Raw genomic sequence first — 23949 nt, forward strand, 5'->3', positions numbered from 1 at the left:
TTTTCTCTCAGGGTCCTTCTTATGCTTCAAAGTCCAGCTGATAAAATTTCTGCATGCCTCTGTCCTGACTTTGAAGTGTCTTCCCATTATCTTCCACACAATGGATTTCATCTCCTCAAACATTTTGCTTCTGCACGTGTTTCTTCTATTTTCTCCATCTTAATTCTTTCCATTTTTTTCACTTGATCCACACTTTCAACATTGAACAATACTTTACTGTCTCAAACGTATTTTGTTGGATACACATTACCAGCCACCTAAGTCTATTTCTGTGCTCCCTTTCCAATCCACCCTCTCAGATAACTGATGGCACAGCTACCTCCTGTTCATTCTTCCTGTTCAATTTTCATTATTCTCCAATCTGACTTTGGCTTAGAACTTTAAGCCAATATTTAGCCAAAGTCAGTAATGACCATCCTACAAAACCCATTGATCCTTCTTGTCTTTTTGCTTTCTTGAATTCTTGATCTATGTGACTCATGACAGGTTCTTATTTAATAAAAAACACTGGTTTCTTAGTTCTCATTTGTCATATATCTCATATTTTTCTTCCTATTTATCTAATGGGTCTTAAACACAGTCCCCTTTGTCTAAGAGCACTGTCTTCCAAGGTGCTGAGAATTCTCCCTGAGACTCTCAATTCCATCCTTATCTCTGCCAAGAATTTTTATCTCTAGCCCAGAACTCTCTTCTGAGCCTTAGACTTATCTAACCAACTACTTACTTAAAAACCCTATCTGGATAGATATCAGAATTTAAAACTCATGTCAAATAGGAAGTCTTCCTTTCTTCTAGGCTCTGCAAGAGTCCTTACAAGATTAGCATTTTTCATTCATTGAATGTTTAGTAACATCACAGGTAAATCTTCAAATTCCCAATCTGAAAGTTATGCTTTTGTCCCTGTGCTTGGGCCAGAAAATTTCAAATAACTATTTCATTCTTCCACCTCTAGTTCAAATACATTTTTAATATATGGTGAACTTCCCTCAAAATATTCATGAAATCTGTTTTTCTCTCTCTGTAGTATTACTCTCCAACATTGCATTAATACAATAATTTTCTGTCTATTCTTCATGCTCCTACTCTTGCTTCATTCTATTGATATATATTTTATACATTAAGCTAAAGTGACATGTTTTAAACCTAAATTGGATATGCATTTTCTAAAACCATGAAAGATTCCCAGTTGTACTTAAGGTGAAAATCTAAAACCTCATAATACCTTGTAAGGCTCAACAGATTTGGCCTGCCTTCCCCAGCACTGGCTCCTGGCTCTTCTCATCACTCCCCTCTTATCTCACCACATTATCACTGAGTCCTTCAAATATATTAAGACCTATATGGCTTCAGGAACTTTCCCTTCAGGAACTATCCCTCAACCCTGAAAATCTTCAGTGGACTTATTCTCCATTGTTCAACTGTCTCCTTCAAAGTTCATTTTCTTTAAGAACTTTTGAAGACCCAGCCTAGTTTGTCTCTTTATTTTTTTCCTTTGAAGTATTTTTTGTCTTCTTCAAAATTTGCATTGTAAGCTATATGTATAGGCACATTTGTATATATATCAATATATATAGATATAATTTGTCACTCTTTCCAATAAGTCTATGTCCAGACTTATTGCCATATGTCCAAAATCTAGCAATTATATAAACATAATGAGTATTCAATAAAAATGTAATGAATTAAGAATGCAATAAATTTCCCACTTTTTTAACTAGCATTTTTTGTCTTTAACGATCCATTCCTGATTCTAATCAGTACTGGAGCACCATCTTAATGTTAATTACTAATGCTGAGAAAGACTTAATTGTCAATAAATGTAGCATCTTCCTGCTCTCTATTACATCTTCTCCGTTCCTCACTTTTAATGTTGTGGAACCTAAATTTCTAAAGAATTCAACTTGTTTCTGCCTCCTTCCTAGTTTGTTTTACTCCTACTATCTTACATTATTAAAATGGATCACACTATAACCCTTTTATTATGCAGAACCTATTGCTAGGCAGAATGTGTAAGATAGATACAAAATGTGTAAGATAAATTATAGGTTACCAATTAAAATATTAATGAAATATACATATGGTAAACTATACTGCGGGACAGATGTACGACTCAATGAGTTGAATGAACTAGATGAGTTCCCAGATTGAACTCTTTTATGTGGTGAGCTTTCAGATTATAGGAGGATCATAGGAAGCATCTCCAAAGTTTTCCCATGCTCCTAGACAGTCAGTGATGCCCTCCTCTTCCTCCCTCAGCTATAATCAGTAACCAAACAACTCCTAATATTGTAGATGTAATATTTTGGTATTTTACATAAATTGATTCATATAGTCTATGCTCTTCTGTGTCTGATTTCTCTCTTTTTTAAAAGAATAATTTCATTAAGGTAACTTTAGCTTTAACATTATATCAGTTTCAGAAGCATAGCAATTTAATTGCACATCTGTAAGCTTGCTATAGGAATACCACCAAATGACTAGTTTCTGTCCATTACCACACGATCTTATGAGATGCACTCCTGTTGTCTTACCTAGTGTGAGTCTTCCATTCTCACTCTGTGTAGAATTCAATTGTGTGAATATGCCATCATTTAATGCTGTTTTGATGAAAATTGCAGTGATTTCCAATTTTCGTCTATTATTGGAACACTACTACGAATATAGCCATACCAGCGATATAGTCGATATATTATCTCCATATGTCTGGTGCATGTCTGGGAGTAGACTCACCAGGACATTGGATACTTACACAATCATCTTTAGTAGATATTGCATCAGCAGGACACATCAAAATATCAGGAAAAAATCCAGTAGAATCATTACTAAAGAATTTTCCAGAAAGAGGCAGGAATTTTGTTAAGAATTGTGATAGATGCTTTATGACACAGATTAAAAAGTAAAAATTTTAAGTAAATTTAATGTTAAAATTATATATATTACTGTAATTAGGTAAAATGACTTAATGTTTAATAAACAGCATTAGCAAAGGCGCAGAGGTAAGAAAATAAGCACTTAAGGAGCACTTAGTAGTATGCCTTAAATTTATTTCCTTGTTATTTTTCCTTTTAAAATTAAGATATAAACCACTTTTATGCAGGATAACCACTTTTTTAGTACAAATCTTTATGAGTTTTGGCAAACACATAGGATTCGCGTGAATCCTATATGCATGAAAGAGAAACATTCTATATGCTACAAATCCCTCCAGATCACTATACCTCTACACACTTGCAGCCCCTGGCAACCATCAGCCCATATTTAGTTCCTATGTTTGCTTTTTCCAAAATATCTAAAAAACATAATCTTCACATTGCTGTTAATGGAATTAATGAATCTGGTGACTTTCTGTAGCCTAATGCATTTGGGACTCATCTGTACTTTTGCATGCATCAGTGTTTTTTCCTTCTTATTGCTAAGTAATATTCAATTACATGGACTGCCACAATTTCTTTATCAACTCCCTAACTGAGACACACATGAGTTACTTTCAGTTTGCTTAAATACTTTATCAAATGGTTATAGTTATCAGGAAAAGTTGTGAAAAATTATCAGGTAAAGCAAAATGTGTGTCTGCTAGGCAGATATTAGTGCCTTCTCCATGAGCAGGAATTTCTGGGGTTTCATCATCTTTCTCTTCCTGGTACAAAGAGACTACAACCTAGAAAAGATTTCCCTTAGAAATTTAAATTTCTCCTATAATTACCTGGTTTCCAGAACTTCTCCTATGTCTGCACTTTCTTAAAAATAATCAGGCCAAAATAGTCCTTATAATAAAGCAGTTATTTTGGGTTGGCTAATTCTGCTCGCTTCAGCTGGTTCAGTGATCAGGCAGTAAAAAAATTACAAAGGGTTGGTTAGTGTAGATACAGTTAGGCTTTGTCTGTAGATGGTGATGCTCTACATTATGATCAAGGAGAGGGTCTTTGTCATGGGAAATCTGTAGTTCCATGCTCACTCACACATCTGTAGAGTTAGGACAATTGGAGGGGAGGTGGTAGAGTAAGTGGAGGCCTTTCAAGGATAGAATATATTTCTATAGCTTCACAGAAAAGAAGCTATTGAAAATTAAATAGAGAAGAATGGAAAATTTAGTTAAAATTAGTGGTAATTTGGCCCATAATTGACTTTAGGAGACTTAGGAAACTTGAATAAAGCTATGACTAATCATTAAGTTATTATTTGTAACAATGAGTGAATAGATAAAAGTATTTGTTTTGAGTCAAAATAACACTTTCACTCAAATATTAAATTACTTTTTTAATCAATAAAACATTAAATATTGAAAATTAATAAAAGAGTTCCTGATTAATAATTAAATACGATGTTTATTATAAATATAAATTATCACCAGAATAATTAATAGTAATTTATATGATGCTTGTTTAGCCATAATAGACAAAAGTCAAATAACCCTTGCAGCTAAGTTTAAAAAAATCTTCAAGGAGTAGATTAGCAGGCAAAGAAGGAAAAATTTAGATGAAAATTCTTGAAACTATGTTTGTGACTGGAAAAATAAAAAAATTATTTAAATCATGTCACAGAATATATTATAATTGGTAGATACATATGTCACATTCATGATCACATTTTGTCATTACTGCTTTCGTGTGAGGAAAGCAGTAACTCCTTCAAATGATATATGACAAATCAAACATGACTATGGTGGCCAATGTCCCAGAAATGGTGGGAAGAAGAGCTAGGACTGAACCCAAGCCTGGAGGCAGGGCCGACCTCAGAGCGAGAGGACAGGAGAGAGGAAGGACCGTGTGTGACCACAAGCAGGCTTAGGAGCCCACAGGGTCCATGTGTTCAGCTGTCCCTGATCTCCTCTCACCTCTAGAATGCCAGCTACAGCTAGGAAGTCATCACAACAGAGACCTGTGCTCTGCAGACCACACAGCTGGAACCCATGTGACCCTGGAACACCCACATCATTGTCTTTCAGAAAAAGCACTTCCTTGAGAGACTCCATCTCAACTTAATGTGGACTGAGGGTGCACTGAGGAAGGACAGCCAGATAATGAACTTTCTCCAGTCTGTTCTCTCCTAAGAGAGTACTCAGGCCCTCAGGAGGCCTACTCCCAAGGCTTCTGTCTCTCTAGGATCCTGTCTACAATATAGGCTATGGGAGGGGAATTTTTATGGCTGTCTTACTCCCGCAGGTTCTATTAAAGTGCTAACCTCAACTCCTTCAGGTCCCTGGAGTGTTGGATGTAAGATTGTAAATGAGAGAAAGGGAGTGAGCAGAGAATTTTCTTCCAACTCCAGTCTCTGCACAGAGGCTGGGCTGCCAAAGTCAGGCCACAGCACTGTCCCCACCATCAGATCTGGGTAAGGACTTTGTAAGTGGGGCATCTTCATCATCATGTTATGTCCTAGTCTGAGCCTCAGTCTTAGCAGTATTCCAAAATTGGGAGAAGTGTGGAATAATTAGGATCTATAGGACACACCATTAAGAACACAAAAACTTTTAAAATAAGGATCTATTATGCTTTCCAAATACTGTCATAAGGAATCTGGGTTCAGAATTAGCCAATTGGCTATTTTAATTAGTATAACCTTGATCGGGTCACCCTCCCTTTCTAGATTCCAGTTTCCTCTTTTGCAAAATGAAGACTTAGGACAAGATGATCTCCGTAATGGCAGCCCCTCCTCTGCCCCCATTCTTTGAACCTATGCCTAAATTCTCCAAGGCTAGGGGTAATGAAACTGTGGGATCTAGAATGTGGAATGCAAAGAATTTCTTCCAAAAGCATTTTTGGAGTAAGGGAGCAAAGTATGATTGCAAAAGACTAAAGTAAGATCAACACAAATATACACAATTGGTGTGTGTTTTCAGAGCCCTGACTCCAGCGTTCAGGGTGCGAGGGCAGGAATAAGAAACAGACTGAGGAGCTATGGGGGGGGGGGGTCTGGATTTCCATTGCCTTTTCCATTAGCGGCCACAAGCGTGCTACACCAAGGCAAGGTGCCAAGCACTCTGGGAGATAAGGTACAGCATGAGAGGGCATTAATTTCAAAATTCTCATGGATCATTGCTTTGGGACGATAAGACACATGCATAAAAATAATTGCAGCACACACAGATAGAGGAAAAGTGGGGATTTAGAGGCAGGAAGATTCATGTTCACCTGGATGGTCAAGGAAAGGAAGTCGGAGCTCAAACCAGATCATGGTTTAGATAATAGACTGGCTTAGGATAAGCATATTCCATGGTACACTGCAAGAAAAGAGACATACATTTCTATGATGAAGAAAATAATTTTTAAAAACACATTGTTATGCTAGAAGTGATTTTTATTCAGAATGACTTTCCACTGATTTTTTTAGTAGTGCCCTCATAGGAGGGCTGGGATGTGGGGTTTGGGGTTGCGTGCTCATCCTGAATTCACTGGGCATTAATCAGGTGGGTCTGCAGAGACTCCTGGTCTTAACAGCTATCAGCCAACCTGTGAGGGAGGAGAAATGGAAAGGGAGTTGCAGAGAATGAGGGGGGTACTATTTACTAATATCTGGGAATTTACTACCTGGTGAGAAAGAGACATGCGCATTATTATAAAACCAACAGGAAACTGGGCCTCCCCAGCGGTGGAGCGTTGGGCTGCGAAGCTGCCCGCAGCCTCTGCAGTGCCGGTTCGATCCCCGGCTACCAGTGAGGGTCCCACATGGCGCGCAGACCACTCCTGCCACACCTGCCGCTCCCCTCAGCAGTATACTTGGGTCCTTCTGCCTGTTCTGTTTCCCCCCTCTGGCTCTGGTGAATTCTCTCACCCTCCCGCACTTCTGACTGTACCCAGTGCTTGTATAAATTAAAAAACAAAAAAAAAAGAAGAAGAAGAAGAGGCAAGAGTAATATGGAGTAGGGGACAGGAATGTTGACTGAGAGGTTGATTTAGAGGTCTTCAACATGTAGAAGACAGGCAGTTTTAAGCCATGGCATTGAATGGTTTAACAAAGGAGTGAGTTTACATAGAGAAGAGAAAAGAAGAACAAACTCTGACATCAGTGAACTCTGATATTAAAAAAAAAAATTCAATGAAGAGTCTGAGAATGGGGTCCACTAAGTCGGAGGGAGTGTAGCAGCCTGAGCATCCAGTGAAGAAAGTATGGCAGGAAGCAGGGACTGCTGATGTCCAAGTAAACAAAGGTCTGAGACACAGACTGGATTGAATAAATCTCAGATCACTGGTGGCTCTGAGGAGGGAAGTGTTGATGAAGCAGTGAGGAGCATCTAATTAGAATAGTTTAGAGATTTCTTGATAGCTCAGAACAAAGGATTATGGCTGGGTATAGGAGGGAATTGAGAGAATGGAACTAGAGACAATGAGTGGAGGCAGTGCTCTGGGGGAGTTGTGTTTGGGGGGCAGAGAAAGAAATGGAGCTGTGGCTGTGAGAGAAGTGCATCAAGAGAAAGAACTTCTTGGGAGCTTGCTGTCATTTGTTTAATGTATGAGAATAATGGCATGTTTCCAGGCGGATGAAATGTTCCAGTAAAAAACTAACTGGTTCTCTGTTTTCTCTTTTGGAATAGTAGTTTCTTAAGTTCAGGTGCCATATTTTATTAACCTGAGGATAACCTGGTTATCCTCTGTTCTAAGTATAATTCTGAGAATGCAGAAAATACTTGATAAATTTCCATTACATTGATCCTAATACAGTGGAACACAAATATTTACCATCTGCAAATCAATAAATCAGAGAGGTGCATCTGAGTTTGGTGGAGGGGGAAAGTGATAGGAAAGATTGATGAAATGACCACGGAAGGAGCAGGAATGCAAAGCGAGAGCTCGTCCTCCTGGTTTTCTGTCACTCTTATCTACTCAAACTCTATTACCTGTGACTGGAATTCTCACCAGTGTCCAAAGGACATCAAAATGCTGACCTGAAATGCCCCTGAAAGATGCTGTTAGATCTGGCTGCTCAGGACATGAGAAGGAGGTGGCAGTGATGAAAGGATTGATTCTTCAGTAGCCAGAAAGCTGAAGAAAATAAACTGAAATTAGGAATAAAAATATATAATTCAAATAATGTAATCTCAGTGCAGAACTCTAGCAATATTTTATCAGTGATGATCATTTATGTCTTAGATAAGGAATATTTATAAATGATCATATAAGCCTTGGATGAGGAATAATCACATTTCTAAGTCTACTTAGGTTCCATTATGCAAGGCAAGTGTGTTACAGAGAGGACTATGTGGGGCTGTGCAATCAGAGAAGGCCCTGAAATCTGATGATCACACTGGGTGTTGTGGAGGGGCTGTTAATGATGGTTGGTCCTCTGACTTATTAAAGCAACTACTGGTCATGCTTTACTTGAGATGGGGCATGTAGTGCAAGTGTCACCTTCTTGTTAGGACTTCTGTGGCTCAACTTCCTTTCTCGCCCTCACATATTCCACATTCCAGGGACATGAGTGATGAGCAATGGACACCGGGAATTGGAGCCGGGTGACAGAGTTCATCATCTTGGGCTTTCCCCAGCTCCAGGGCGTCCAGATTTACTTCTTCCTCCTCTTACTGCTCATCTACCTCACCACCATCCTGGGCAACCTGCTGATATTCCTGGTGGTCCGCCTGGACTCCAAGCTGCACACACCCATGTACCAGTTTGTCAGCATCCTGTCCTTACTGGAGCTTGGCTACACAGCCGCCACCATCCCCAAGATGCTGTCCAACTTGCTAAGTGAGAAGAAGACCATTTCTTTCTCTGGGTGCCTCCTGCAGATCTATTTTTTTCACTCTCTTGGTGCTACCGAGTGCTACCTGCTCACAGCCATGGCCTATGACAGGTATCTGGCCATCTGCCGACCCCTGCATTACCCCACCCTCATGACCTCGGCCCGCTGTGTCAGGATCACTGTGTGCTGCTGGCTGGGAGGCCTGGCTGGCCCAGTGGTGGAAATTTCCTTGGTCTCCCGCCTCCCGTTCTGTGGCCCCAATCGCATTCACCACATCTTCTGTGATTTCCCTCCTGTGTTGAGCTTGGCCTGTACTGACACATCCATCAATGTGTTCGTGGACTTTGTCATCAACTCCTGCAAGATCCTGGCCACCTTCTTGTTGATCCTCAGCTCCTACATGCTGATCCTGCGCTCAGTGCTGCGGGTGCCATCAGCCGAGGGCAAGAAAAAGGCCTTCTCCACCTGCGCCTCGCACCTCACGGTGGTGGTCATCTTCTACGGGAGCATTCTCTTCATGTATGTGCGCTTGAAGAAGAGCTACTCACTGGACTATGACCGCGCCCTGGCAGTGGTCTACTCCGTGCTCACTCCCTTCCTCAACCCCTTCATCTACAGCCTGCGCAACAAGGAGCTCAAAGAGGCTGTGAGGCGGCAGCTGGGGAGAGCAGGAGCGCTGAGGTGAGGGGCTGGACTGCACTGGCTGTGGATGGAAGATGGAGCCTTCTGGGTTTTACTTTTTGGGGACCCTGAGAGGTATTGCTGGCTCTGTGTCCCTGCCAGCTCCAGGCGGGGCTGGAGAGGCGCAAGAGGTGTCGGGTTCCAAACCCCAGACATGTGTACACCATACCTAGGATTGTCAAATCTGTGTCTTATGTATAATATACATATGCATTTTGAATTTGCTTTATTTAATGTAATAAATAATGCACGATAATGCACTTATCGTCTTCTAGATAATAGTTGTTAAATAAATTTAGAAAAAACAAATGGCTTTTTTGTACATCGTTTATAATCACTTTGTGTATACTGATCGCTTATGTATTAAAATGGAAAATGTTGGTCTATTAGAGAAAATCATGTTGGGTTTTTTGTTTTTATCATATATATCCAGACTTTAATCCTGGTTCATTCAGTCACTTATTAATTATATGATCTTTAGAAAGTAACTCAAACTCCCTGAGTCTTAATTTCATTGTTTAAGTATTTCTGAAAGCTGTTTTGAAAATTAAATGAGTCAGTAAACACAGTATGCCCTGACGTGCATACAGTTGATAGCAAAAAATTAAAGGGTGTGTCTGCTGTTTAGTGATACTAAAACCTTACCCAGTGCAAAGCTTGAAAGTATAGAAACTGGGCCTCCCCTGGTGGCGCAGCGGTTGAGCGCTGGGCTGCAAAGCTGCCCGCAGCCTCTGCAGCGCCAGTTCGATCCCTGGCCACCGGCAAGGGTCCCACATGGTGCACCAGACCTCTCCTGCCAGGTCCGCTGCTCCCCTTAGCAGTGTATTTCATCAGTCTCCCTGTTCTGTTCCCCGCTCTGGCTCTGGTGAATTCTCTCACCCTCCCACGCTTCTGACTGTATGCAGTGCTTGTATAAATAAATAAATAAATCTTTAAAAAAAATTATAGAAAGAAGGGCTTTAATAAAGGCATAAACTTAACAAAAAAGTATAGAAACTGAGTGTAGGGAAATACTAGAATTACTTTTACATTACATTACATTTATTATTATTAATGTAATTAATATGTATAGTTATTTATAATTATTATTTATATATTATTATAAATATAAATATTTATAATAATTATTAATGTAATTACATTACATTTATTTCTTTTTAAGCTAATTATTTCCTTAAATATACGAAAATATGTTTAAATGATCCTATAACTTAATGTATGAGAAATATGGGGCTTTAATTATTAGCTGGCATTAAGGGTTATTTATTCATGTGAATATTCACCATGAATAGAGAATCAAATGTTGGCTATAAGAAAACTTTCAAACGTTAAAAGTTTCTAATAAGATCCTGAAGTATTTATACTCCTACATTGCAATATTATCACCCATCCATCCATCCATGCAGTCAATTCAGCACGTGTTTAGTTAGCTCTCACTGTATCAGATGCTTTGGTAAGCCCTACATAAGCAATGAACAAAACAGGTATTGCTCAATCCCTGACCTTAGAGTGTTTTAAGAGTTGAGGCAATAGAAATTAACAATTGTAATTTATTTATAGTTAGTTACAATTAATGAAATGTACAGAAATTAGGAATGAAAAACACATGCACTCTTCTGAGGAAGTCACATATAAGCTGAAAACTAAAAGATAAATCAGAATGAACCACTGTTATGAAAGCAATAATTGCAATAATAAGGAGGAACGGGGGTGAGGACGAATTGAGGGAGGGACAAAATATATGATTCCTATTATGAATGAGGCATTTATAAAGTTGATAAAATTTATAAGAAAATTCTATTTTAAAATACAGGACTTACTGACTTATTTCTCTGAACATAGTGATTTTAGGAGGATGAAAGGAATGGTTTGGGAAGAGATTATTGAAAGGAGAGATATGCATCAAAAACATATTTTGTCTCCTTGATTTTTTAATTTACCCAACATAGGAATTGATTAGTCCAAAGATACAAGATACATGGAAGGTGATTTAGTATAACAAACAATAAAACATTTATATCCTAAAGGTGATATCCTGGTGAAAGCAAAGGCTTTGCATGGCCAATGCACATGCCTGTGCAGACTGGAGCTTTGTGTCCTTTGTCTTAAATCCCTATTTAAGGAAAATAAGTTTTAAACTGAAAGAACAAGGATCTCCCAGTTTTACAGGAGCGTTATTTAATCCCTCACTCTCATTCTTTAGAAAAAGGGATTAGATAAAAAACAGATCATTTTACAGATCCAAAATAATCAGAACCATGACCTATGAGAGACAGTAAATTTCCAACATGGAGAAGTACTACCAACCTGTGCAGCCGGCAAGATATTCTTTGTATGCCAACAACTTTAATTCCTGGCTCTGTAAAACTTCTACTGTGGAATTTGGGAGATTTTGCATTTGCTACGTGGACTCCAAAAAGAAAAAAACTGAAGATTGAATGGCACTCCCCATAGTTGTACATCTGGAGGGGCCTGGAAATAATTCTTAGTGCAAAAAATAATGAAAGGAACAAAAGAATTAATTAATAATAATCAAGTTATGATTATTTATGAGCATTATAGGCCATGTGCTCAGCATTTTGTATACATTAAAGCACGCAATCTTCAAAATCCCCAACGATCCCATATTATCACAGGTACACTGAGGCACAAGACCTCCCATGTTAGTTCTCCAACGTTGTGTAGCTAAAAAGGGGAAAAACCAAGACTCATGTTTGAACTTGTGACCTCAAAGTCCTCAGCCTTACTGACTACCTTAAATTTACTCTAATGAGGACAAGATGTCTGATAATCTCAACCATCTACCATTGTAGAGCCCATCTTGGGTACATGCGCAAGCAGAGGCTGGGTGACCTATTTTGCTATCTGCTGGCAAGATTCCTATATCAGGTGTAGAAAGAACTAGATGTCTCTCAAGGAACTTAAAGTGTGGAGCAAATGAGAAATTAAATATTAGTTTACACTGATGACCTTCAGCAAAAAGCAAGGACACCATTTATTATGCATGGGAGATACTCCCATAATTGAATGAAGGCTAGGATATGGAAGAGGCCAAGGAGATAAATCATGAAGAATGTGGAATTATCACATAAGCCTGGATCATTTGAATTCTGCCTCCACCTAATGGTGGCTCTCTGCCTGCCTTTGTTCTTCTTCCCTTTGCTACCTTAGACTGATCTGAGCACTGCACGTCACTGTTGTCACCACGGCTGTCTCTTTTCTCTGTCTTTTGTTTTCCCTCACAGGTATTGATCTGTCCTCCCAGCCAGCCCAGACTCTCAATCAGGGACTCTACGAGAGCAAGCTGACAGTCTGCAGAATCCAATGCTGAATGATCTGACCTTGAGAAGGATTCCTTCTGTCCATGGATGCTTTGTTTAATGAGAGACACAGGATACAAGAAATGGCAAAAAGAAGTAACTAAGTCACAGCAAAATAAGGAACCATACTGGGCCTGACATCCATATCTGGGACACCAGGCTGAAGAATCTTATTAGAGACTGCAGTGACTTGAAGTGATATTGAGAGATAGGGGACAACAGTGGAAAAAAAAATCATTTCTAAGATTTAATCCCAAAGATTAAAGATCTCTTTATGACAAGGAGTAATACATGGGGTTTAGAGAGAAGGAAGAATGGAAAAGGGTGCTCATTCAGAGAGGTTTGGAACATAACACCAAGCTTTGGAAAGTTCAAAAAAATAGTTTAGTGACTGGGAACAATGAGTCTAGAGACCTCACAGGCTCTGATGCCAAGAAAAACAATGAACTTGTTGGATAATGGTATTCCCAGTAAAAGTAGCAGTGATGATTCTGTAGACTCTGAGGCCTCCAAAGACTACAACCACAGGCATGCTAGTTGCTAGGTGAATCTTCTATACCTAGGTAGAATCAATACTCAAACCTTTTAGAATCAGAAAATCTTGGAATATGACGCATAAAATCTTTCCATACTTTCTGTACAGTAATCAGTGATCACATTTACTCACTGAGAACCATTATCTCCTTTGCAGCTCTTGTTAGGTTGGTGGTTGGTCTAGGATGAAGTTATATGAAGTGGGCACAAAATCCTGGGGAATAAGGACCTGCCTCTGGATCAGATATAATTGAGTTTCTGACCTGGACTTCTAGTGTTTAACTCTGTACCTTTAACCTAATTATTTAAGCTCTGGGCTTCATATTTCCCATTTGAAAAATAAGGGTTAATCCTTGTGTCATAGGACTGTAGTGAGGATATGTGAAGTAATGCATGTGAAGTCTTTACATTAGCTCGGATATTGTTCAAAATGCTACTTTTTATGAAAAATCAAAGGACTCTAAGGCTAGAAATGACCTCAGTGACCATTTAATGCAGCTGTTCACAAATCTGAGCCATCATCAGAATATTCTTGGGAGCTTAAGGATGCAAATGCATGGACTTTACTTTTGCATTTTCTGAATTGTAAGTTCTGGTGATATGCCAGTTTGGGGAAACACTGATCAAATCCAACCATGTAATTTTATAGACAAGGAAATGGCACAACTTAGTGGTAGAAATAAGTGCACAATCTGGTCCCTGGGCCCTATAGTCCAGCAGTCTTTCCCAGTCACTTGAAGACTGAGAAGCTCTCAGAGGGAGGAATCATAACTCATTACAGACTGGCACAGTTCTAGAAACTTTTGGGGAAAGAGGTTTGTATAATTTCATTTCTTTAACATCAAATAGATTAAATGAAAGTGTGCTTTTATTGGAGAGAGTCAAGGGCAAGCCCCAGCTCTGTTACCAACTCTCTCTGTGACCTTCCACAAATCAGTAGACCTCTTTGAGTTTAGTTCAACCACTTAAATAATTACATTAATAACAACAATTAAATAATGAAGGGGTCTGGCCTCATTACTTCAGATGATTTAAATTTCAAAAGGATTCATACACTTAAAATATTTTAAGTAGTAAATCATTAGATTAATATCATGAACCATTATTGTTATTAATTTTATGACGTCTATTGCGCATGGTCAGTCCATTGCTATTAAATTGTGTTTGTAAATTAAGCTAAAAATACAGAAAACTCTAAATGTCAGGAAATTGTTGATTAATGTGGAAGTCTGCATAACAGGAGGCTTCCTGCTAAAAGGGAATTGGGGGAAAGTTAACAGAAGCAATTTTCAGAACTATGATGTCCTTCACACCTTTCGATCCTTCCTCCTGGTCTGCGAGTGTGGGGGATGACAGAAAAGAAAGGCAGGAGCCCACCAGGTGAAGTGTGAAAAACCAGCCTGATCCATAAAGCAGGAAGATGCTTGTACACGGCTGCAGCATAGCATACATATAGAAGGGGCACTCATGCAAGCAGACTGTGAAATTGCCACCAATGACCTGGACCCCCCAGGGTTTCATTCTTGTTTTTAATAACAGAACAAGTAGCCACAGCAAGAGAAAAAGAGCAGATTCATGAACAAGACAAGAACAATGAAATGCTGAACTCACAGGTGGTTTCTCAGTCTCTAGGATCTAGCTAACTATCTCCCAACCCCATCAGCCCTCTTCTGAGCACAGAAAAGTCTCCCAATCGCATATTTCATGTCTTTGTTTCTCAGGCTATAGATAATGGGGTTGAGAAAGGGTGCAAGGATAACAAAAGTGACAGCAATCACTGTGTCCCAAAACACTGAGTAGGTGGCTGAGAACCGCAAATACATGACAGCCACACTGCCAAAGAATAGCAGGAACACAGCCAGGTGGGCGGCGCAGGTGGAAAAGGCCTTGCGACGGCCTTCAGGGGAGGGCATCCCCAGAATCACCACAATGATTCGGATGTAGGACAGGGCGATGACCAGGAAGGAGGCCAGGATCTCCACTGCATGGACAGCATCCACGATGACCACTAGGGAGGTATCTGTGCAGGCCAAACTCAGCACAGGTGTGAAGTCACAAAAGATCTGCTGGATCTGGTTGGAGCCACAGAAAGGCAGGGTGGAGATCCAGGCGATCTCAGGGAGCACTAGGAGGAAGCCACAGAGGCAGGAGGCAGCTGTCAGCTGGATGCAGAGTTTGGGAGTCATGATGGTTGGATAGCGGAGAGGATTGCAGATAGCTATGTACCTGTCGATGGCCATTGCTGTCAGCACACAGCCTTCTGTGATACCAAGGGAGTGGAAGAAATACATCTGCAGGAGGCACCCAGCCAGAGAGATGGTCTTCTGTTCACTGACCAGGCTGGAGAGCATCTTGGGGATGGTGGTGGTGGTGTACCAGATCTCCAGGAAGGAGAGGATGCTGATGAAGAAATACATGGGCGTGTGCAGGGCCTTGTCCAGTTGGATGACAACGAATATTATTAGGTTCCCAGTGATGATAAACCCATAGACGAGAAGCAAGGGGATAAAGAAAAAGAGGCCACCTTCATGCAGACGCGGGAACATGGAGAAGAGGAATTCAGTTACCATGGTCCGATTCCCTCTGGTCATCAACTGTGACATCTGTGAGGAGGCAAAAAGAAACAAAGAAACTCCTGGAATCGGTAGTGACTACATTGCAAATTCCCTCCTTCCTCTCTAGGATGGAAACAGGACAGTTAGAAGTGTCTCTCAGCTGAAATGTTTGCTTTTGGATTCCAAATGACCTTTGTCACCTCTTCGGTGGAAGCAAAGAACATACAGAGCAACACCCAAATTTAATTCTCGGGAATATTTTCTGCAGGTTCAATCACTTTATTTTCTGAGTTCATCTTCTCTTCACTCTCTGCCGCTCTGTGTTTAGCTTTCAAATTGGCCCCTCTCTTTCTAACTATTCTCTACTTCTGTGTATTAATAAAAAAATAAAGTAAGATTATAAGGACACTCTCAGAAGCCTTTCTCCCAGTAATTCTCATGTAGTTCTTTGCATTTCTTCCAGCCCTGATCTCTAACCTGACTCTGGTTAAAATAGTGCTTTGATCCTCCTGTCTTTTCCTGTTGGTTTTATAATAGCATGTCTCATTTTCATTAGGTAGTAACTACCCAGATGTCAGGAATTAGTCCCCCCTCATTCTCTGTAACTCCCCTTCTCTGTCTCCTCTTTCGAAGGCTGACTGATAGCCGCCAAGACCAGGAGTCTCTGCAGACCCATCTGATTAGTGCCCATTGAATTCAGCATGAGCACAAAACCTCAAACCCCATACCCACTGTCTTCCTGGCTCAAAATTTTAGAGCCAAATATTTTTCTGTACACTCATCAGATAAACCAAATAGGGCCCATTTCCCCCATTTCTATCTTTGCTCATGTCTTTCCTCCCTTTCCTTTTCTTGGTCTTTTCTTAATAGAATCCTAGTTGCTATTGTCCAATAAATATTGTCACTATTGTCTCAGAAGTCTCAGCAATCCTTCCTGACAACAGTAATCTCGCTCTCTGTCTCCGAAGAGGGTTTCATATTTCCTTCTTTCATGTCTTCGAATATTTGAATGTTTCTAGCATTTTAAATACTTGAGATCAACAGTCTCTTCCTCAAGCAGAGTGAAAGCACCCCGGGAGGAATCATAAAGGATAAACGTGGCACTGATGAGCCATGTCATTGTCATGACGTCAGGCATTTTATGTGTTCTTGTTCATTTATTTCTACCTATGATAATGAGGGTATAGAGATAAGTATTATTTTATAGGTAGAAATATTGAGAAACAGAGGGAAAAATAATTTGTCTATATAACATAACTACAATTTACAGCAATCTCTGGAAGCCTAGACTGTGTATCTTAGAAGTCTGCTATTATTTCACGGAGCTCAAAATTTATTCCTACTGCTTTTTTGCCTATGTAGAATTTAATGGTTATTAGAGGAAATTTGAGGGGAGAGGAAAGGCCAAGGGGATATTGGCATGGGTGGTTTGGTGGAGGGCAAGTGCAACACTGCAGTATGGAAGAAGAAAAATAGAACCCCAAAATTAAAATTTTTTTAAATAAATTTAAAAAAATAATTATCTGTAGAAAATAAAATAATAATGCCTGGAAGCCCAAATGCAGTTGGACAAACAAAAAAAAGAAGTCCATTATTTTATCTTATAAGATAGAGGAAAGTTAGGGCAGGCATTTTTTACTGTTTGCTCCTACTCTAAGTACCTATGTATATTTAGAATTGTCTTCAGTGTGAGATAAGAGAGCTGATGGTTTTTCTTTTTTCAGGAGGTCAAAAATAGTGGAAATTAATGCATCGCAGACCAGGAAAATTAATTTGCAAGGATTGCCTTGTGTCTCAAGCCTTGAGGAAGAAAGATAAGCAATAGATTTTAGAAAGGAACAAGACACAGTTTAGCTTAAAATGCTTAAGCTTTTCACTCCTCAGGAATCCACAAATCTTTGAACTTCAGCAAAGTTTTACTGTTGGAAAGACCTTAGGTATTATCTGTATCTTCATCACATAATACACACACATACAAACAAACACACACAGCTGGACTATATTCCTTCTAGATTTTATGTCTCGTTATTCTAATTTCTTCAGTCATATAGCAAAGTTCTAAAAATATAAAATTATACCCCATATATTAAGAAAAGTTTATGATGAAATGTTAGGGAAAATCTGGGACCTGAAGATTGAAGGATCGAGGCAAAGTGGGCACCTTAGGAATGAGAAGGGCATTAGCAGTCTCAACTGCAGGAAGCCCTGCAGTGGCAGGCGGGAGCACTCACCCCGCCCGAGACACAGCGTTCCTCAGTCCCGCAGACACGGGCCTCCTCTGCTAGTTCCTGAGCAGGGATAGATATGTCTGAAGGCTCCTCAGGGAATAGCTAGCATGGAAAATTGTCTTTCCTGGGAGTTTCTCCTCAGATGATGCAGGATGTAAAGGCAAATGGAGCATCTCACTCTCCCTCTCAGGGACAAATTAAGGGAAAGCATCACACGTAATTACACTTTCCTCAGTGGGGTCTCGAGAGCTTTCCTGGGGCTACCTACCCTTATCTCTCACCAGGGGCCACCGCCCAGCACTGAGACCCAGAAGAGCTGTGGTATCAGAAGGGGTTTTTCTGGAACACACGATCTGTACACATGACTTCTCAGTCCTTCACTCATTTCTAACTATGACATTTATATATTTAATCTCATTTCATATTTTCAATATTAAAATAATTAACCACTTTAATGATGAAGAAACAGAAGTTTAAATGATATGTATATTTCCAAAGGCATGTGGCTAAGTAAGTGGCAAAGTCAGAATCTACATGTGGGATTATCTTTTTCTGTTATTCCAAACCGTTGAGGGAACTCACAGAGAACAAGGACAATGCTGCAACACAATTAAAAGAAGAGAATTAGAAGAACAAAAAATGAGTGACATTTTAAAAAATTTCAATGAATGAAATTTGGAAATAGCCTCATTGATTATTATTATTATTCCCAATACTTGACATCATGCGGCCATCTTAGATACTTTTGTTGAATTAATAATAAGGTTTCAGGGAAAATGGAACAAATAAATCCTATAATTAGAGGATCATTGACAAATGTGGAGTTAATACAATTTTAGCTTCTGCAAGATTTGCAGAAGATGAAAGAAAATACAAATACAAAAATTTATTAGTCACTGTAGATCACTTTTGAGAAGTTTGGCAATGAAGGATGAGAACTAGAGTTGGTTATGTTATTGAGCTTAACTTTCTTTAAGTAAATATACAGTATCTGAGATGCTATATAGTCGTAAATGCCTGCATGTTTGAGAGGAGTGAATAGCAAATTAGAAAATAAAGATATTAAAAGTATTATCTTCAAAATAAAAAATAACATGGGTGCTAATAGATAAATAATACTTTGTTTAGAAATAAGATATATGCATGAAGATCAATAAGAAAGAGAAAACTGATATTAGAGATTATAAGAAATTTTATGCAGAAACTTCCAAATGAATATAAAAACAAATTATGAGAGGATCTATCATGTGGATTGACCCAAAAAATATATCTTGGTTTTTTGCTTAAAATAATTTATTTGACAATAACCTAATTTATTGTACAAATCTAAAAGGGAAACTTTGCACATTGTTGGTGGAAATATATACTGGTTACAGCCCCTGTGGGAGACAGCATAGATTTCTCAAAATATTAAAAGTAGATTTATCATATGATACAGCAATTCTGTTCCTAGGTATCTGCCTGAAGATTGCAAAAACATTAATATGAATGGATATATGCCCTCTTGTGTTCATTGCAGCATTTTTTACAATAGCCAAGCGATAGAAATAATGCTTTAGGCATTTAGTAACCTAAGGGCCCAAAGACACATGAGTGGATTAGGAAGATGTGATATATATGCACAATTGGCTATAAAAACATAAACTCATGACTTTTGTGACAACAGAGGAAGAAGTGTTGTGGATTATGCTAAGAGAAGTAAATCAGACCAAGAAAGACAAAGACCAGATGGTGTTGTTATTTATGTGAAAATTAGAGAAACAAAACAAATGGTCAGATAAAACCAAACTAATAACACATCTGGAAGTATGATAGTAGAATTGAGGCTGGAGGTGAAGGGGGATAGAGGAGAAAGAGCGATGAGGGGAGAGGACATAGTAGGTGATGCTGGTACATTTAGTACAATGGTGGGTGTGGGGTGATGACTTACACCTGAAGGGTATGACCCTGCACCTCTAAACCATGTTTTATCAAGCTTTCTTAAACTCAAATCTGTTTTCAAATTCAATTTCCTTATCATATTCACTTCTACCATTCCGTAAGATATATTTGACACTTCATGTCTGTGTTTTGTCTCTTACAAATGAGAGAGAAAAACTACCTTTATTGTGTTGTATATTTCTTTTTTTCCCTGGTATTACCCACCTGGAGGTAAAGTTGGGCACCGATTTCGTTTGAAAGAAAGAAAAATGGAAAAAAAATAACTGTAAGTTATCAGATGTTAACTAGACTTTTATGATGATCATTTCACAATATATACAAATATTGGATCATTATGTTGTATCTGAAACTAATATACTATGCTATGTCAACTATAACTTAATTAAAAACAAAAATGAAATTGAAAGAAAGATAAGTAACCTTCGGGTTACTCATAGTTAGAGGAATTTTGCATCCAAGATCTCCACAAAGGCTAGTTTATTAGTAAAGTTTTCCTCTAGGGGAAAAACTGTCCTCAAATCCTCTTCTGACTGTAGCTACTGGGGACATCAGCTGCCAGGACCACAAAGCAATGACACCTGATGGGAGCCCCTCTTTCCTGCACCACTGCTGGTGGCCCTGGAACCCCCTGCATGCTCCTGAAGTCCTGCTGAGCTTCAGGCAGCTGCCCAGTGTTCTGTGATGAACCTCAGAATTATTGCTGATCTGAAAAAGCATCAGTGAAAGCTGGAGAAAGCTTTCTGCTTTTGAGCCACACTCCATTTCTGATTCCTCTGGCTCTGACCCTTCCTCTCTCTCAGAGGACACTTTGTATATAAACATTGTGTAGAAGACACTTGAAAGTAAACATTTCTGTCACTCTTGGCAGAAAGGAGAACCAAGTGTCTCTTGGCATCTGATTTCTAGCCTAACTCTAAAACCTGGCTTCCCACAGAGGTCGCAACCCAAGAAAGGGATGCACAACAGCAGGGCTCCCTAATTAACCACAGGGGCCTGGAGTCACCTCCCCTGGCACTGGGGGAGATCCCGCAGAAGGAAGCCTGGCTCCCATCCGACTATTCTCCGAGACACCTCGTGGTGTGGCTATAGCCTACTGCTCACAGGGCTGCAGAGCAGGAAGATGAAGATGTTTGGGAGGCAGAAGCTGGCCCTCTAGGATTCTGGAAGAGGCGGGCGTGGGATGAGGGGTGAGCTCTGTGCTTTGGGCTATGGGTGAGTGGCTTCGTATGCTGCAAATTGGGAAAGATTCTCACAGAACCAGATTTCTGTCAGAGCCATCCCTTATCAGAGCTTGCCAGGCCACTGGCTCTAGACTCCTTTCACCTCCACTGAGTTCTGGCTTAGATTCTAATCTAGGAAGCTTGTGGTTCATTTAGTGTAATCAGGAAAGGGTTTTAAGAATAAAGGACTCCAGGACAACCAGCACAGCTCACTAGCTGAGACCCAGGGTCTCCATTCTTCCAGAAAATGCAGGAGCCCTTTTAGATCAAAGTTGGAGCCTAGAATCTGCTTTAAGTTGTCTTCCCATGTGCATTGTCTTTCCTTCCTGAAGACTCAAGTTCCTAAAGACACGCCACTTTTTCCAAGTTTCAATTTTTTCTTCCCTCCATAATGTACAGTCCATGAAGCATAAAGTTAGTTTCCTGCTTGTCTCCCCATCACATCTGAAATGAGGACTCTGGAGGGAGTTATTTTCTGTGCTAAGAGGAAAGCATGTTGGGGATAATAAAACCAAACAATGTCAAAATGAATTAAAAGCCTAATATCTGTTCATATAATTTCTCAGACTTACAAGTTCAGCTTTTTATTTGAAGCCTCTAGGAACCACTTAAAGGTTTGTTTTCAGGCAGAGGACTGAAAATTTTGTATTTGAGAAAGATTATTCCAGTAGCTCAGTGGAGGGTGATTGGAGTGGAACAAGTCTGAAAATGAGTCCAGAGAATGGTAATTGAGGATTAGAGCATAAATTCCTTTTTTTTGTAAATCTCTCTTTTTTTTTTAGGCAGATTTTTCTTAGAGAAAAACAAAGAGAAATTTTGTCCTTCATATTGCTCCAGCCTCAAAGTAGATTTAATATGGCGCTGAATCTCTACAGTAGAAAAAAATTAATTTAAAAATCTAATAATAATGCTACATCTATCAAAAGTAAGGGCAAAAAAAAAAAGATTTTTTAAAAACGGTTGCTATCTGCTGACTTTCTAACTGTTTGAGGTCTCCAGTATTCTAGTTTCAAAATAATTTTATTCAGTAAATCTTTGACCAATTAAAAATTATCTGACTCTTTTAAGCATATGTTGGTAGTTTTTCCACTTACTTATTTAATTTAAACAATTGACATAGGGCCTCCCCGGTGGTGCAGCTGTTGAGTGCTCTGTTGCGAAGCTGCCCGCAGCCTCTGCTGCGCCGGTTTGATCCCCGGCTGCTCCCCGGCCACCAGAGGAGGGTCCCACATGGTGCACAGACCTCTCCTGCCGCCCACTGCTCCCCTCAGCAGTGTACTTCGGTCCTTCTGCCTGCTCTGCTCCCCGCTCTGGCTCTGGTGAATTCTCTCACCCTCCCGTGCTTGTGACTGTACCCAGTGCTTGTATAAATAAATAAACAAACAAACAAACAAAAACAATTGACATATAATTGACTATAGCATGATATATATTTAAGATGCTCAGCATGCTGATGTGATGGATTTATATACTGCAATATGATCACCATGACAGTGTCAGGTAACACCTCTATCTTTTTTTTTTAAGATTATTTATTTATGCATACAAGAACTGGGGTACAGGCCAGAGGTGCAGGGGATAAGAGGATTCACCAGAAACACAGTGGGGAACAGAACAGGCAGAGTGATTGAAATACACAGTTGAGGGGAGCAGCGGGTGAGACAGGAGAGGTCTGCCGCACCACGTGGGTAGCTCCCTGCCTGGCCAGGGATCAAACTTGTGCTGCAGAGGCTGCAGATAGCTTCACAATGCTGTGCTTAACCCCTTGTGCCATGAGGGAGGCCTAATACCTCTATCTTGTTACATATTATAGAGGTGTTATCTCCAGTAAACTCACTGCCATATGTTTTAACACAAAGAAGGCAGGCTAGATTCTGCATTGATAACTGACACTTATTAGCAAGCAGGCACCTCAACCACACCAAACCTGTCCTTGGAGCACATGGAAGTCCCCACTCTATATGTTAGTAGAATGAATGAACATTTCTATCAAAGACAAAATGTAGCCAAATTCTCATTGGTACAGAAGTTAACCATCTGGAAGGGTCAGATGGTGTGTTCCCAGTAAAGGAAGAAACATAGGCATGAATGGATTGTGGGCTTTTTGCCCCCCTTGAAGCTCTATATGCTGTTGGTTCATCAATTCTTCTATACCTTTAAGAAGAGTTTTGGTATATTTCCAGCCAATCTACACTAGTAGTTAACTGGTTTTGCACTAACAGTAACTTTGATAATTTCAACCTTCTGTATGCCAGTGGGGCATTTTTCTTAATTGGGGATATTCTGCTCCCTCTGTTCTCCTGCAGGGACATGGTGAATTCTGGACATTAATTAACAGTTTACCAAATATTGAATAGTCTAAAAACACAAGTCAGATAGAGAGCAGTGAAGGTTAGGATGAAGATATATTTGAGCATCATTAGAATATATTATGTATTTAAAGCCATGGTGAAGCCACCAGCGTTTGAGTTATCCACTACCACAATATTACAGACATGGGAAAAATAGAAAGAATCCAAAAATGTGATTCCAAAGGGGTAATCAAACATATAGACGAAAAATCACATGTCTTGAAAGCCGAGAGAATGACCTATGTCAAGGAGGAAGACTGATTGACTTTGTCTAATCCTGAAGATAGTCAAGTAGAGTAAGGACTGAAAATTAATCACTGTATTTAGCAATCTGGAGGTCATTATTAAACTCAGTAAGGGAAATATGCACCAAAGGGTATACAAAAGCCTAACTTGATAATTTAATAGTAAAGAATCAAAGAACAGTAGACAATTCTCAT

At 39.5% G+C, this 23949-nt stretch overlaps 2 protein-coding genes across 2 annotated transcripts; one reads left to right on the forward strand and one right to left on the reverse strand.

Moving 5' to 3' along the window:
- Positions 1-8355: 8355 nt before the first annotated feature.
- On the forward strand, positions 8356-9364 carry LOC311180554 (olfactory receptor 6N1; the record flags this gene model as incomplete). The annotated part of the gene is made up of 1 exon (XM_084248483.1): positions 8356-9364. The coding sequence occupies exon 1, from the start codon at positions 8426-8428 to the stop codon at positions 9362-9364; it is 939 nt and encodes a 312-aa protein (XP_084104609.1). The 5' UTR covers positions 8356-8425.
- Positions 9365-14857: 5493 nt separating this feature from the next.
- On the reverse strand, positions 14858-15817 carry OR6K6 (olfactory receptor family 6 subfamily K member 6; the record flags this gene model as incomplete). Its single annotated transcript, XM_084248466.1, has 1 exon — positions 14858-15817. One exon carries the CDS (start codon positions 15815-15817, stop codon positions 14858-14860), a length of 960 nt encoding a protein of 319 aa, XP_084104592.1.
- Positions 15818-23949: the final 8132 nt, after the last annotated feature.

The sequence above is a fragment of the Talpa europaea genome, assembly GCF_964194135.1.
Source record: "Talpa europaea genome assembly, chromosome: 12".
Classification (NCBI taxonomy): Eukaryota; Metazoa; Chordata; class Mammalia; order Eulipotyphla; family Talpidae; genus Talpa; species Talpa europaea.